Source organism: Chlorocebus sabaeus, chromosome 5 (genome assembly GCF_047675955.1).
Source record: "Chlorocebus sabaeus isolate Y175 chromosome 5, mChlSab1.0.hap1, whole genome shotgun sequence".
NCBI lineage: Eukaryota > Metazoa > Chordata > Mammalia > Primates > Cercopithecidae > Chlorocebus > Chlorocebus sabaeus.
In genome coordinates, this window is record NC_132908.1 from 13,491,390 (window position 1) to 13,508,332 (window position 16,943).

General features: G+C 39.8%; 1 protein-coding gene and 1 pseudogene across 1 annotated transcript in view; one reads left to right on the forward strand and one right to left on the reverse strand.

The window, feature by feature from the left end:
- The first annotated feature begins 598 nt into the window (after window positions 1-598).
- ERCC4 (ERCC excision repair 4, endonuclease catalytic subunit) overlaps window positions 599-16,943 on the forward strand; it is a 32,288-nt gene continuing 15,943 nt past the window's right edge. The window contains exons 1-8 of the mRNA XM_007986199.3: window positions 599-827; window positions 2,477-2,657; window positions 7,006-7,201; window positions 8,478-8,685; window positions 11,151-11,331; window positions 12,319-12,447; window positions 14,335-14,445; window positions 15,298-15,895. Of these exons, the coding sequence (XP_007984390.3) occupies window positions 621-827; window positions 2,477-2,657; window positions 7,006-7,201; window positions 8,478-8,685; window positions 11,151-11,331; window positions 12,319-12,447; window positions 14,335-14,445; window positions 15,298-15,895 (1,811 nt within the window). The 5' untranslated portion in view covers window positions 599-620. The remainder of the gene's footprint in view (window positions 828-2,476; window positions 2,658-7,005; window positions 7,202-8,477; window positions 8,686-11,150; window positions 11,332-12,318; window positions 12,448-14,334; window positions 14,446-15,297; window positions 15,896-16,943) is intronic.
- LOC119621206 (small ribosomal subunit protein eS26 pseudogene) lies at window positions 2,666-3,163 on the reverse strand (annotated as a pseudogene).

The following is a 16,943-nucleotide window of genomic DNA, read 5'->3' on the forward strand; positions in this document are numbered from 1 at the left end:
ACATGTCAACACCCTGTCTCGAAAAAAAAAAAAAAATTAAAAGAGGGATGGAGACCAATTGCAAAAGGAAGGGCCAAAAACCACCCTAGGAAACAGGTGCTACTAACTCTAGGAGCATTTGGAATATTGACCAGTAACTTTTTCAGTTGTCGATGTCTGAGGATTAAGCTCCTTAGGCTTACTTCCCCTCCCCTTGCTTTCTGGCAGCTTGCGTCTATGGTACCAGGGAATGTGGACCCTCAAAAAAGACGTGGATGAAGCCTTTTGCCTGCGAGCTACACCGATCCGGAGCGCCAGCCCCTCCAAGTGACTCTGAATCTTCGGCTCCACTCGGCTCTTCTTCGGCTGAGTTCGGTCGACGCTTGCCTTCTCAGGCTCGGCTCTCTTCGGCTTTCTGAGCTCACTCTCGTCCTGGCCTCGGCTCCTCTTCGGCTGCGTTCGGCCTACGACCGCCTCAGTCTCGGCTCTCCTCGGCTACATTCGGCTGGCTTTCGTCCTCAAGGACTCGGCTCTCTTCGGTTGAGTTCGGCCTACTCTCGTCTCTGAGTCGGCTGCCCTTCACTCTCGTCTCTGAGTCGGCTCCCTTCGGCTGCGTTCGGCTGCGACCCGGAAGAGCTTCGATGGAGCCGGAGCTGCCGGCTCGACGGACGGCTATGGCGCCACTGCTGGAGTACGAGCGGCAGCTGGTGCTGGAACTTCTCGACACTGACGGGCTGGTAGTGTGCGCGCGCGGGCTCGGCGCGGACCGGCTCCTCTACCACTTTCTCCGGCTGCACTGCCACCCAGCCTGCCTGGTGCTGGTGCTCAACACGCAGCCGGCTGAGGAGGTGCGGCCGCGCCGGCACGGGAGTGAGGGAGTGTTGGGGGACTCCTGAACGGATGCGAGGCCTCTGACAGGGATGGAGGGGCTCTGAGGGGGATTCAGGCCCCTGACACTACGCAGTGACACAGAGAAGGATGTCAAGGGTCCCCAGGGGGATGCAGGTCCCTCACACTGCGCGGACACAGACGTATGGGAGGGGTCGCGAGGAGGATACCGGTCGCTCACACTGTGCGGGAACACTGAGAAGAATTGGAGGGGCCCCGAGAAGGCTGCAGGTCCCTGGCAGGAGTTAAAGAACAGTAAGAGGAATGCAAGTCCCTGACACTGTGCGGGGACTCTGGGAGGACAGGGAGGGGTCCCGAGAAGGATGCAAGTCTTTGACCAGAGTTCAAAAACATTAAGAGAAGTGGGAGGGGTCCCCAGGGGATGCAGGTCCCTGACACTGTGCAGGCACAATGAGACAGATGGAAGGGTTCCCGAGAAGGATGCAATTCCCTGACAACACTAAGAGGGATGGGAGGGGTCCCCAGAAGGATGCAGGTCCCTGACATGGGTGCAAGGGCATTGAAAGGTGAAGGGGCTCGGAGTGGTAGGAGAGGATCGGAGGTCCCTGCAAGGAAAAGGGGAGATGTCGAAAGCAGGATCTGGATAGGAATAACGGGAGAGTCCTGAAGTTGGCCATTAAGGGAGTTTCTGGGGGTAGAAGGATGGTCCCTGAAAAGGAACAGTGATGAAGATGGAAGGGTCTCTGAGGGTGATGGGGAGACGTGAAAGGAGATGCTGAGGCTGGAAAACCCCAATAGGGAAAAAGAGGGACCGGGAAATAGGGGATTCACTAAGGCTGTGTTAAGAGGGCCATCGGGTCAGAAAGGGATTGGATCTGGAAGCTGAGGATGTTAGCAAAGGTTAACGATAGTTAAGGAGAATAGAGAACGCTGAGAAAGATGGAATGGGGCAACACTTGGGGCTGGGGGATGTTGAGAGGGGACACAGCTTGGTCTGACAAGTCTGATGATCCCCTAGATAGATCAGGTGGCCAGGAGAAAAATATCAGCTGAGAAGAGTGAGCACAGTCTCTTTGAGGCAGGGACCCTGTTTGATTCATCTAGGTATCCCCAGTGCTTGGCATAGGGGCCTAAGGCAACACATAGTGCCTAGTAAAAGTGGTTTTAAACTGGGGATGTAAATAAACCAAGCCAAGGGATCCAGTGACATGAAGTCCCTCTAGGATGGATCAGCACGGAACTGATAGTCTAAAACATTGTCTGGGAAAAGGATTCCCTTGTTATCTTCTCATAGAATGCGCTTGGCTACAAACCTGGCTTTGATGGGAAGTATTTTTTAGGTAGCAGAAATCTTTTACTCCAGGCTTTTAAAAGTTTGAGGTTTTGTGTGTGTGTGCATATGTTATTGTAGTTGAGTGCTGATAATGACTGAAGTTCAATTATTCCTTAGTGTAAACCCCAAAACAAGAAAAACCTCATTAAATGTAGACTGGTTGGTTGAAGTTACTATAAAGAAGTAACTTAGTTTGTATATTCATTATTAAGTTCATTATCTCAGAGAAAGACAGCCCATTATTTTAAATATCTGCAACCTAATAAAAACTGCCCTGTATTAGGTAGCCTACTAATCAAGTTTGATTTGATTTAGGAGTATTTTATCAATCAGCTGAAGATAGAAGGAGTTGAACACCTCCCTCGCCGTGTAACCAATGAAATCACAAGCAACAGTCGCTATGAAGTTTACACACAAGGTGGTGTTATATTTGCAACAAGTAGGATACTTGTGGTTGACTTCTTGACTGATAGGATACCTTCAGATTTAATTACTGGTAAGAATTTGAAATCTTATTTGTATGTAAATTTGTACTTTCTTTTTTTTAAGTACAATTTCCATTTTATTTTTCTCCAGAGAATAGTCTGTCTTCAGTCTGGAAGGACTCGGCTCCCTACATGGGCTTTGGTGGGGGTCGTGGAGCAGCACCCGCAGGTCTAAGTCGGGGTGGGGTGTTTGGTTCTTGCAGGCTTCACAAGATCGATTCCTGACTACTTTGTTGTGAATTGCACAACTCACACAGTAATGTAGCTTCACATACAGCTTGGGAAGCACATAAGCACTGAAGACGCTGTCTTCAGAAATATCCCTGACTGCCGCAGCCTCCACTATGTTTCGAATGACAAATTTCTTAATGGCCTTGTCCTTGGGCACGCCTCAGGCACAGTTTGTGCAGCGATTAGGCTGCACGTGGCCGCAGCCCATTTTGGCACAACCGTTGTTCCTTCTTTTCTTTGTCGTCTTGGAGGCACAGACCGGAGAGAGCAATTTGTACATTTTTATTTTTGTCTGTCCCCTCTGCTAAACGCTCTACTAGAACCTTCTAGTGGGCACTACTGGAACCTTTTGCTCAACATTGTGCTTCCAGCTTTTAGCCTGATACCTGACACATTGTAGATGCTCAATAAATGTCTGTGACCTGAATAGGTAACTAAATGTAAGATTAACTTTTCCTTGTTTTCTAAGCTCTTATTCAGTAAATACTTGCAATTCATTAGCATTTGCTTTTAGAACGTAATCAGATTTGAAATGTTTATAAATAATCTTTGTATATTTCCTAAAATATTTAGTTTTCCTCTTTAAGATTTTTTTGGCATTATTGGAAATTAAATCAAGTAGTTACCTGCTTATTTCGAGGAAAAAGTTTTTTAGCTAGAATTAAATAGAAAAGAAATTCATTTTCATTATCCTTTCCAAAACCTTTTCTGATGTCCCCAAAGCTAATGTAGGGGCTGTGCCTCTGTGCCCTCATATTACTCTGTATTTCTCCCCACTCATAGTGCTCACAATACTACATTGTATTTGTGTGTTTGTCTGTCTGTCACTCACAAGATAAGCTTAAGCACGAGGAACAAGTTGTTCATCCCAGAGTAAGTAACTGGCACGTGGTAGGTACTAAAGACATATTTGTTGGGTGAATGATGGACGTATATAGTACTGTGATCATTGGTGAACTTCTGGAGGCAAGAGACTCTGAAATTCATAATGTTACTTCCCACCATATCTGTCATATTACCCTGAACCTAGATGACCTTCAAGAAAAATTTGATAAATGTGTGAATGAATGCTTCAATGGTAAACCAATGGAAGAAGTTTGGTTACTCTTTTATAACTTTTATAATTGCTATAAACAGTATCATAGGCTCACCTGATTTTGAATGCTGACACCCTGCTTACAAAGCAAGCTTCTTAACTTTCATTAACCCCAGTTTTCTCATTAAGAAAACTGTTTCCTAAAGTTATTGTAAGGATTAAGTTAATAAAATAATTGCTTAGTCTAGTGCCTGGTACACAACAAACTCTTAGTAATTGATACCAAATAAAATTGGCCTTTTATAACCAGAAATCTTGATACACCAGTCTTTTACTGTTTTCTGCTTTCTTATAAGCTTGGTTTTACTTTATTTTTTAAATTGATTAAAAAAAATAGTGTGTTGTGTTTGAAACTACCACTAGGTGTCAGTAATACTCTGTGACTTTCAGTTACAGTGCAACCTAATCAGGCAGAGAGCGATGTGAATCTATGCAATGTTGAAGTCTGGCTTATATGTAGCTCCTAATGAAAAATGCCAAATTCCCTCTTCCTTTCTGATCAAAGCCCAGCCAATAATGAAGCTGAAGCTGTTACTGATGCTTGGCTGAGTGGAATGTAAATGAATGCCAAAAATGACTTCTTTCTAGTTCTTTCATCCCCTGGAATCATCCCCCAGGACTGACCAAAGGGCAGTCCATGAAGTGCAGGTGACCCTCTGGAAAGGCTGAATCCCCCAGCCACAGCTTCTTCACCTGTCACTACCCATTAGTCCCACCACACCCCAGCCTGGGAGTCCCTACTAACCAGAACTCCTAACACGTGGAGAACTGTGTAAATACCTGCTGAGATTGTACTTGGAAAAGAACAGGACAGGAGGATGCTTTCATTACCAGAATGACCCTGACATCTCCAGACGGAACTAAGAACACACTTTCTGGGGAATATATATGTGTTTTTCAGTTACACTTTAGATGTGTGTACCCAGTGCTGTGCCCCCACCTTAACGTTCATTCAACAAATGTTTAACTCACTGAGGGTCCCTTGCATGGCAGGAAGGGTGCTGAAGATAGACAGATGAATGGGACGGTATGGTGACCTGGTGAGTTAGACTGCTTCTGGGTTTGAGTTCTCTTCATCTCGCACCAGCTGTGTATTTTTAGGCAAGTTTCTTAATGTCTCTATGCCTCAACTTATTCACCCGTACATTGATGATAAAGATAGTACCTTCCTCCTAGGATTGTCAGGGTGAAATGAAGTGCTGTATGTAAAATACTTGGTATCATGGCACATAGTCAGCTTTCTATGATCTCTATGATCTGTGCCTGGTGGTGTTACGATGTTCCTGTTCTCGGGCAGTTTAGTGGAGGAGACAGATAAGTAAAGAAGTAATTATAGTACAGTATGAGGTACAAAATGTTATAGGAACAAAAAAATCTACAGTAGGCTTTTGTGGGACTAAAACTCCTTCCAAAAACCCAACCTGCTTCTATTTTTATTTTTATTTTTCGAAAAAGTGGTGTCTTGAGTTGGTGTGACTAAATAGAATACCATGATTTTACATGTGATTTGGAACCTTCAGCCTCCCTCTTACTTGCTGGTTGACCTTGGTCAAGTTGCTTCCCTTCCTTGGTCTCGTCATGATACCTACTGCATGGAATTATCATGAGAATTAAATGAAATAAAAATCTATAGAAACACCTAACCCAGTTACCTGGGATGTAGTATTAGTTCTCTTCTTCCTCCTGGGTTCCAACCAAAATGAAGACAACTTTTTGGAGCACAACATTGTCTTAAATTGAGTTGCTCCTTTTCTTTAGAAGTTCATTTTTTTTATTCTTGACTTTATGTCATATTTCACTCCAGGCTAACAAAATGTGGCCTGTTAGAGTCTGTGGGAAAGCCCACCCAGTAGGTACAGAATCTCTTCTGAGTAGTAAATTAGTTATGTACATGTACTGGGGGGTTACTGAAAATCCTTTGTCTATAAATTCCTAAATAACACTCTTAATTTTTACCTTATTTGAAAGATAATTAGCTGAGCTAGAGTGAATTTTAGCTCCGTCTACCTCTATCCAAAACTTAAACATTAAAATAGTAAAATCTGAGTTTATTGAACTATTAGAAGGGTCGTAAATCACTGTTAGTATCATTGTCCAGACCCTTCCAAATAGGAGAACTGGCTCAAAAGCATGCAAGCACATTATCCCAAATATATGTAAGGTAACCAACTGGATTTAGGTCTAAAAGACAGACTCATCATGGAGTAACTGAGGTTTTGATCTAGAAAGGATGTCTGTATGCCTTTATGCCATCTCATGTTTCTCCCTAACTTAGCACGAATCACTGCATCAGATGACACAATGTGTGTGAAAGATCTGGGTCAGTAGTCTCATTTCGTAAATAATGAAGCATGTATAATTGTTCTTATTTTTGAGATTCAGAGGTGTTATCATCACACACACACCCCCGAGACACATTAAGTATGTCGATTGAAGGCTTTTGTTTTAAATGGACCAGTTGACGTCTGAATTGACTATCTTCTGATTCTGAAAATTGAATTCATCTAATAGGTGATATAGATGTTGTCCAGACTTCTAAACTGCGGCTATTTTGTATAGTCCACATCTGATTCATATATTTTTTTTAAAAAAAATTCCTGACTTACTTTGCTTTCAGAAATTCTTCCCCTAACATGCCAGAAACACCCCACCCCAGGGCCTGTGCCCTCATTGTCCCCTCAGCCTGGCAGTCTGGAACTCTCTTGGCCCAGATGGTCACAAGGCTCCATCTAGCCTTTATTCGGGTATCACACTGGTGAAACCACCCCTCATACATACTCCCTCTCCTCCTTCTCTCATTTTTTCTTGTCAGCACTTGTAACATACTAAATATTTTACTTACTTATATTGTTTATAGTCAATTCCTTGAGGACAGGGATTTATGTCTGTTCTGTGCGTGGCTATATGCCCAGTCTAGAATGGTGCTTGTTCATTCTCATGTAGGTCCTTAAGAAAAATGGGATGAATGAATGGAAATGAGCATAAAAATTACCTACTTGTTCTGTAATTTAAATTACGTTTCTCCCTCTCAGGCATCTTGGTGTATAGAGCCCACAGAATAATCGAGTCTTGTCAAGAAGCATTCATCTTGCGCCTCTTTCGCCAGAAAAACAAACGTGGTTTTATTAAAGCTTTCACAGACAATGCTATTGCCTTTGATACTGGTTTTTGTCATGTGGAAAGAGTGATGAGAAATCTTTTTGTGAGGAAACTGTATCTGTGGCCAAGGTAAAGAACATTATGTGACAAATAATGAAGACGTTATTTGTCATCTTTTTTTGTGAGACCTACTGTAACTTAGTTGCACTTTGATGTAATGTAATGTAAAATTCATTGTAATTTTGTTTGATAGAACCTAGTCAGGTTTGTAACAAACATATCCAGCTATAAATATGTATGCACCAAGTTTGTGATTTTATTTAAGTCAGGAGCAATCTGACGGTTACTTTTCTGCTGGTCTATCAAATCCATCCAAGACAGCCACTTTATTCTTTCTTATATATTTAATGAAACTCCCAGGGATCTAGAGACCCACATATACAACAGCTTTAGGTGTACTGCAGATTTATTGGCTAAGAGTACCACTTCTGCTTTGAAAATTACTCAACGGGGAAATAAAGCACAAAGATTTTGAAGTAGTTTTGTTAATTTCTAGGAATAACATTAAGGTGTCAGTTTTCAAACATTTTTGTAACCTCTGCTACCATATATTTTGGTTATATGTTATTTTAAGAGTAGTTGTATACCGGGTGCAATGGCTCACACCTGTAGTCCCAGCACTTTGGGAGGCCAAGGCAGGTGGATCACCTGAGGTCAGGAGTTCGAGACCAGCCTGGTCAACATGGTGAAACCCCGTCTCTACTAAAAATACAAAAATTAGCCGGGCGTGTTGGCGCATGCCTGTAATCCCAGCTACTTAGGGAGGCTGAGGCAGGAAAATCACTTGAACCCAGGAGGCAGAGGTTGCAGTGAGCCGAGATTGCGTCATTGCATTCCAAGCTAGGCAACGAACGAAACTCTTGTCTCAAAAACAAAACAAACAAGCAAGCAAAAAAGGGTAGTTATAGTATTTTTTACTTTCTTGATTATACCTTTGTTTTGGGAGTCAACAAACTCTTCCTGTAAATGGCCAGGTAGTAAATGTTTTGGGCTTTGCAGGCCATATAGACTGTCACAATTACTCAACTCTGTTACTGCCAAAAGCAAGTATAGACTGCTTACGTAAGTAATGGGTGTGACTGCATTCCAATGAGACTATAAAAACAGGTACAGGATTTGGCCCAGACCGTAGTTTGCTGACCCTTGCCTTATCTGAATAATATAATACTTCTATTCATTGAGGTTCAAAGTGTTTTTGAAAACGTTGTTGTTTTGCTTTTCATTTGTTTGTTATTTTGCTTTTCGTGTTGTTTGTAGCATTTATAAAAATGGAGTGTTAACCAAGACCAGAAATATATAGCTGCTGAAACTGTAGAAAATCGTTGAACAATATTTGTCTCTTTAGGTTCCATGTAGCAGTAAACTCATTTTTAGAACAGCACAAGCCCGAAGTTGTAGAAATCCATGTTTCTATGACTCCTGCCATGCTTGCTATACAGACTGCTATACTGGACATTTTAAATGCATGTCTGAAGGAACTAAAATGCCATAACCCATCGCTTGAAGTGGAAGATTTATCTTTAGAAAATGCTATTGGAAAGCCTTTTGACAAGGTACTGTTTTTCCTTTTAAGCACAGTTTATTATGTTGTAATTTTAAAGAATGCAAGTTATTTTAATATTTGCAATGTTGTTAATGGGAATTTGCTGTTATTTAAGAATAAGATTGGAGGTCATTTAAAACATAGCTTCTTTGGTTTACTGGAAACTAATAATTTATAGTAAAAAAGGAGTGGCATATAAGCACCACTCTGACTTTTGCAGTTATATAGTAATTATCTCTTGTTATAACTATAATCAAGAAGAAAATAAATAACTTTTTTACTTTGAAGTGACAACGTTTGGATATCTACGGGTAGAAGAGTTTTACATAAGAATGCTCCATAATTGTACATGAATTTATGATCTCTTTTATGGAATAAAAAATAATTTGGATGAGTTTTCATTACTGAGGAGGGTGAAACTTGCTCTGTCTTAAAATTACATTCTGAATTGAGGAAATGGTAAGACATCAGTTCCAGGAATTTTTATTCTAACTAATTTTTCTATTATAGATTAATATTGCAGATATATAAATGTGTACTTTTTCATTATAGATTAATATTATTACAGATACATAAATGTCTAGTATTGAACTGGAGATCTAGAAAATGCTGACCTTTTAGAAATTCTTGGCAGCTTTTTTGTCATATTCTGGTAGAAAAAGTTCCTGTCTTTTAAACTGTGAATCAATCTCTCTGTCACTGGAAATAATGCATGGTGATTATAGAAAAGGAAAAATTTAACTTCTTACTTCTCTGATTCTTCAAAAAAGTCAGTTGACTATGAAATATTGATACATAAAACTAATTTTATATATTCTGTTTTCCTCTATGCTTAAAGTTTTTTGTAATTTAGTCCATGGTGATTTTTTTAAAATCCCACACAATCTTTTAATAGAATGTATATAGCCCTAGAAAAATAAAATTGCAGCCTAACATGTTTCACACTAAATTTCTGTTGATTATCCCCCTGGTTAGTAACAGTCACTTCATTGTTTTAGATATTCTTTTAGTAACCATATCTAAATATAGATATCACATGTGTCTTGTTAAAATATTTAAAGTTTTGTACATAATTTTACAAAAGAGGCATGTAGTTAAATATCCCAGTTTGTTCAGGACAGTCCCAGTATCTACCTGTTGTCCTGGAGTAATTATAAATAGTGTATCATTTCTTTTTCCACAAGTGTCCTGGTTTAGACAATAAACTATACGGTCATCCAGATACTACTCCTGCTCATTATTAAGTTTGTTAGATAAGATTCCATGCAATGGTACTGCTTTTATATCAGGCTACAAATCTCTGATAAGAAAATTGGATAATTCTTACCTGAAAAGTTACAGAATCAGTTTGTGAAGGAAACATACATATACATAGCTGTGGATATGTAGGTACGTACATAGTATATACATAAAGCTGTTCTTTGTTTTAGATAGCATTTTGGAATCTTAAAAAATAATCAGCCAGGCGCGGTGGCTCACGCCTGTAATCCCAGCACTCTGGGATGCCAAGGAGGGCGGATCATGAGGTCAGGAGATGGAGACCATCCTGGCTAACATGGTGAAATCTCGTCTCTACTAAAAATACAAAAAATTAACTGGGCGTGGTGGCAATGCCTGTAGTCCCAGCTACTTGGGAGGGTGAGGCAGAATCGCTTGAACCTGGGAGGTGGAGGTTGCAGTGAGCCGAGATTGTGCCGCTGCACTCCAGCCTGGTGACAGAGCGAGACTTCATCTCAAAATAATACCACTAATAATAATAATCAAACTTAGTCCATTGTTAATTTAACAAATATTTTCCTATCATGAATCCATTTTAGAAAAAACACTAAAGAAATTTTTACATCAACAAATTAAGGTACGTTGTTATTTGATTTGGTAATTGTTATTTAATTTGTACATGAGCATCAAACTAAATTTTTCATTTCTTGGTTATACCTTATTTTAAAGGTCAAAAAACTTGATACCCATGTACAAATTAAATTTGTTAGTAAGTCATCGTGCTTGGTTTATGCCCTCTGCTTGGTCCATTTGGATCCCATGTCTTTATCCATCCAGGATGGTCAGAGTCAAACATGGCAGGAATGGAACATATCTGAGCTACATGCTTAGAGTCTGTTCATAAAAACAAATAATTGATTATCTGATGTTTATCAGGTCTTTTCTTTCCTGACAGTAATGTATGTTTGGATAATGATAGATTGACTCTATCTGATCATAAAGATTCTAGCAGTAAGGCATTCTTCTATATTCGAAAACTTAAACATTATTATTAGAATTTTATTAGCTGAAATGTTCTAGCCACTTCCTTGAATAATATTTGGGGTTTTCTATTGTAGTAAAACATATATGACATAAAATTTACCATTGTAACCATTTTTAGTTATACAGGAAACAATCCTTTTGAAAATATGATTTGTATTAAGAATAACTATAGTTAACGTATTTTAGCAATACCCAATTTTATTCTTGTTGTAGACAATCCGCCACTATCTGGATCCTTTGTGGCACCAGCTTGGAGCCAAGACTAAATCGTTAGTTCAGGATTTGAAGATACTACGAACTTTGCTGCAGTATCTCTCTCAGTATGATTGTGTCACGTTTCTTAATCTTCTGGAATCTCTGAGAGCAACGGAAAAAGCTTTTGGTCAGAATTCAGGTGAGAGATTAAAATGCTAATAATATTCTAAGAGCTGATTTGAATAAAGTGTTAGGTTTTAGGGGGAATCAGGTGTGAAAAGTGCTATATTCAACTATATGTTATACTGAGATTTCAAATTATGTTTTATGTTCATAGCACAAAGATGTAGGTTTTATTGATAGCTAATGTTTCCGCCTACTTAACGTCTGTTCTGTGTAATAATAAATATTCATATCCGTTCCAGGCAATTTTATTTCTAGAAAAGACTGTGTGTAGTACAGGCAGTCCTCAACTTAGAAATAGGTTGTGTTCTGGAAGTTTAGTTGTTAAGAACTTAAAATTCATTTCCCTCAAAGCAAAAGCAAGGGAGTATGGGGTTTCCATCAGCCAGAGTGCCAACGACTGAAGAGCAGAAGAGATTTGTAGGGGAATATACATATACAGCTGGCCACCATCTTGTTTCGCTACCACTGCTTTGGCCTCTGCCACTGTTTGACCAGACCAGCGGTTTCCAAAGTGTGGTCTGTGAACCCGTGGGGTCAGGATTTAATACAGTTAATAATTTTGATGCTTCTTTAGGGACATTCTTAAGTGATGAACTGCGGAAGCATGACAGTAAAGAATGCACTGAATGCCAGTACACTTTCATGGCACTGCCTTGGTTCGTGCTATGGCACCAGCAGTATTACCCAGCATTGCTTTTACACCATCACTGGAAATGTCAACACAGTGAAAAAAGTCAAATAATGTCATAGTATTGTTATGAGAAAAGTTTTGACATCACACAGCCCTGAGAACATCTTGGGGACCCCTGGGAGTTCATGGACCACACCCAGAAAACCACTGGTCTAGCTGAACAGTGGGAGATCACAATAGTGGGAGGAGGTGTGATTGGTAGGAAAACAGGATGGCAGCCGGTTACGTATGTAGGTCATGTGAACATCAGAGGCTATATTAAATTAACCGTAAATTGATGGCACTTTTTCTTTTAACTTTTCGTATTAGGTTGGCTGTTTCTTGACTCCAGCACCTCGATGTTTTTAAATGCTCGAGCAAGGGTTTATCATCTTCCAGATGACAAAATGAGTAAAAAAGGCAAAATATCTGAAAAAATGGAAATTAAAGAAGGGCAAGGTATCTTGTAGGGTTAAGTCTTTAAATGTGTTTTTTATTTCAGTATTTGGTATAGATATTTAAAGCGCAATTTAAAGTCTCCTTTGGCCATGTGAAAAGTGTGTTCCTTGATGATAAATGTGTGTATGTTTGTTATATGTAATATGTAATATATGTCAAAAGTATATGTGTGAAGTATATGTGTAATGTATGTCAAAGTATAAAGCATGACAAGTCTTGGAATCTATTTCCCAGGGGTTGCAAATAACAAATGCCAAATATCTATCAAAAGTATGCTACATAAAGAACTATTTATTGATTTTTTTTAAACTTCAAAGTAATTATTATTTCTGAGTTAGTGTGAGGTTGGGGCATGGTGGCACACACCTATAATACCAGCCCTTTGGGAGGCCGAGGCAGGAGGATTGCTTGAGCCCAGGAATTCAACACCATCCTGGGCAACAAAGCAAGACTCCATCTCTACAAAAAAAATGGTTAAGACCAGGCACAGTGACTCATGTCTGTAATTCCAGGACTTTGGGAGGCCGAGGCAGGCAGATCAGCTGAGGTCAGGAGTTTGAGACCAGCCTGGCCAACATGGTGAAACCTGGCCTCTTATTAAAAATACCAAAAATTAGCGAGGCGTGGGTGGCGGGCCCCTGTAATCCCAGCTACTCAGGAGACCGAGACAGGAGAATCACTTGAACCCAGGAGGCGGAGGTTGCAGTGAGCTGAGATCGCACCACTGCACTCCAACCTGGGCAACAGAGTGAGACTCCGTCTCAAAAAAAAAAAAAAAAGTTTGAAAGTAGCCTGGGAAGGTGATGTGCACTTAACATCTCAGGTACCTGAGAGGCTAAGGTGAGCCCAGGAGTTCAGGGTTACACCAAGATACCATCACACCACTGTACTCCAGCCTTGGTGATGAGTATGACTGTGTCTCAAAACTAATAAATAAAGTCAGGGTAAAATATTTGAATATCCTTTTTAATGTTTAAGCAATATAAATATACTAGAATGAGGCAAATATGGGTTTTATTCCAGCATCTATCTAGTGATACCGTAAATATCACTAGGTTTTTAAGGCATGGGATAGGGTTAATGCCTGCTTTCTGCCTAGTTTAAAGATCTGTTTCAAAACTTAATTGTGGCCGGGCGCAGTGGCTCATGCCTGTAATCCCAGAACTTTGGGAAGCCAAGGCAGGCGGATCACCTGAGGTCAGGAGTTCAAGACTAGCCTGACCAACATGATGAAACCTTGTCTCTACTGAAAATACAAAATTAGCCAGGAGTGGTGGCACGTGCCTGTAATCCCAGCTACTTGGGAGTCTGAGGCAGGAGAATCGCTTGAACCCAGGAGGCAGAGGTTGCAGTGAGCCAAGATCACGCCATTGCCTCCAGCCTGGGCAGCAAAAGTGAAACTTTGTCTTAAAAAAAAAAAAATCTTTTTGAAGAAAACATAATTAAATATATTATTGATGTGTTTGTGTTGGAATGCTTATAGAAACAAAAAATTTAATTGTTGTCTCCTTTTATCCATGTTCAGGATTATGAAAGTTATGGGGATTTTAGAAATAATAAATACTGTCATTCTGTACCAATGCCTTTATTTTGTATAGCTGCTTATATACGGTGTCAACAGAAACAACTAACACAGAATGGTCTCTCATTAGTGACCATGCATGTAACTTTCTACTAAGGCATTTTGAAAGCCATGTTAGTGGTTTGAAGTATCTTTCATTTAGTAGATCTTTTTCAGGAAAGCAGAGTCCATCTATCATTATAAAGAAAGCTTAAATAAATGGGCATATGTACTGATGCTTGTGTTATCTGTTGTTTTAAAAGCCTTTGGAAGACTTCATGGGTAAATATTATCACATAGAATGGGATATTTTTATTTCTCTACAGAAGCAAAAAAGGAACTGGTCCTAGAAAGCAACCCAAAGTGGGAGGCACTGACTGAAGTATTAAAAGAAATTGAGGCAGAAAATAAGGAGAGTGAAGCTCTTGGTGGTCCAGGTAGGAAAAAAGGAGATGAAAACATTTGCTTTCAAAATCTATCAAATGAGTCCTTATTTAATTAGCTCTTTAAAAGTAGTTCAAGACTAGCCTGACCAAAATGGTGAAACCCTGTCTCAATTTTAAAACCCTGCTATTTTATCTATAAAATGTAGACAAATAAATGGCAAATGAACACTGGGATCCTAGTGGCAACCTCATTTCTGTTCATTTGATGTAATTTTCTCCAGGTTGAATCATTGTATATTCATGAAAGCTTTTCATGAAGGCTTTTTCACTAGTTGGGTTCTTAGAACTTCTATTTAAAGATTGAGCTAATCTCTACACATATTCACCAAGCTTTAAATCTGGAATCCCAAAGGAATAAACTAATGGGTCTCCTGTTTTATATCCTCAGCCAAGTATCTTTCCAAAGAAGCCTCAACTCTTCTATTACTTTAATATGTAATGAGCCGATACAAACTGAAGACATTGTCTAAATTGGCAAAGGAGACTAAGACAATTCACAGAAGAGGAAAAATCCATTTGGAATTAATTTAGGCATATGTAAGACCCTCTGAAAAAAAATATTAATTAAAAAGAACTTCTTTAAAGCCACCATTATACCACAGTTGTACTTTCATAAGATTAAGTAGTCTGGCTTCAACTTTACTGAAAAGATTTAAGTAATCTTGCCAGAGAGGAGAAAGCATTTGATCAATACCTAAGACCTTTTTTAAATAGTTTGTAAATTGTGGATCTTTAATACCAACGGGTAAGATGTCTTCCCTTCAGGTGAAGGAATAAGGGGACACAGGGAAACTAGGAGGACAAGTGAGGTAATAGTAACATAATGTTGTTTTCTATTTTCAGGTCAAGTACTGATATGTGCAAGTGATGACCGAACATGTTCCCAGCTGAGAGACTATATCACTCTTGGAGCGGAGGCCTTCTTATTGAGGCTCTACAGGAAAACCTTTGAGAAGGATAGCAAAGCTGAAGAAGTCTGGATGAAATTTAGGAAGGAAGACAGTTCCAAGAGAATTAGGAAATCTCACAAAAGACCCAAAGACCCCCAAAACAAAGAACGGGCTTCTGCCAAAGAAAGGACCCTCAAAAAAAAAAAGCGGAAGTTGACCTTAACTCAAATGGTAGGGAAACCTGAGGAACTGCGAGAGGAAGGAGATGTTGAGGAAGGATATTGTCGAGAAATAAGCAGTAGCCCAGAAAGCTGCCTGGAAGAAATTAAGCATGAAGAATTTGATGTAAATTTGTCATCGGATGCTGCTTATGGAATCCTGAAAGAACCCCTCACTATCATCCATCCGCTTCTGGGCTGTAGTGACCCCTATGCTCTGACAAGGGTACTCCATGAAGTGGAACCAAGATACGTGGTTCTTTATGACGCAGAGCTAACCTTTGTTCGACAGCTTGAAATTTACAGGGCAAGTAGGCCTGGGAAACCTCTGAGGCAAGTTATAAAGAATCAAAGCTTTCAGTTGCACAGTTCTTTAGGATTTAACCCAGAAACTATACCAGTTGCATGTTAGTTTTCTTTAATATCCGTTACGATGCTGCTTATGTTTATGAAACCTTATTTTGCTTCCTGATGAATCTGGGAAGTTGGATAGGAAGGATGTCAAGTGTCACAGCAGGACAACAAACCAAGGGGACTGCTCACGTTCTCATTACGTGCTGCTGTGCGTTCTGTCCTTTATTCTTTGGGCATTGATTTGCAGCATATGGGGTGCTGTATCTGAAAAAGTCTAAGAAATGCATAATATTCTAATTTCTACCAAAAATTAATATAACTGTGACTTGGCTAAGTAATTTTAGTCTTCTAAAATGTCTTTCCTATAAGTTTTAAGAAATGACTCTAAATTACATCCACATAAAACTGAAGTGTTGGGGGAATTACTGTACCAGGTTTACTTGAGTTTCAAGAAATATCAGATAAAACATCTACAGAAATATCAGATGAGAAAATGATGCCTCCCAAAGAAGATAGTGTTCTGGCTTTCCAATTATCTGAGGGGAAATAAACAGCAAAATTAATATCCTGAACTCAGTCTGAACCAAAAACGGAGCCAAAAGAAACCTTCCCCTAGCATTTTAACTAACACAGCCTTTCAGAGTAGAGATGAATGGAGGAGCTGGATCAGAAATAATGCAGGATGAAGAGATTAGATGAGGCTGGTAAAATAATTATAGGCTGGTAAATTTTTTGTACTTTGCTGCTGATCAACTTTGTAGATAGCTTATGTACACCAAGCTTCTTTCTTGCCTGAGAACAGATCAGTGTGATATTTGGGAGCAAAATGTTAGAATCAGAAGGGACCTGGGAGTTCAACCACTTACTCTGTCAGCGGGAAACTGAGGCCCAGAAATGGTGACTTGGCCTTGGCCACATGACACATCTGTGGGAGAACTGAGTCTCTAGACTCATTACCCAATGATGTTTTCTCTGTTTACACTTCAAAGAATTATCATCTAGGAAGATAACAGCTAAAAGAAAAACC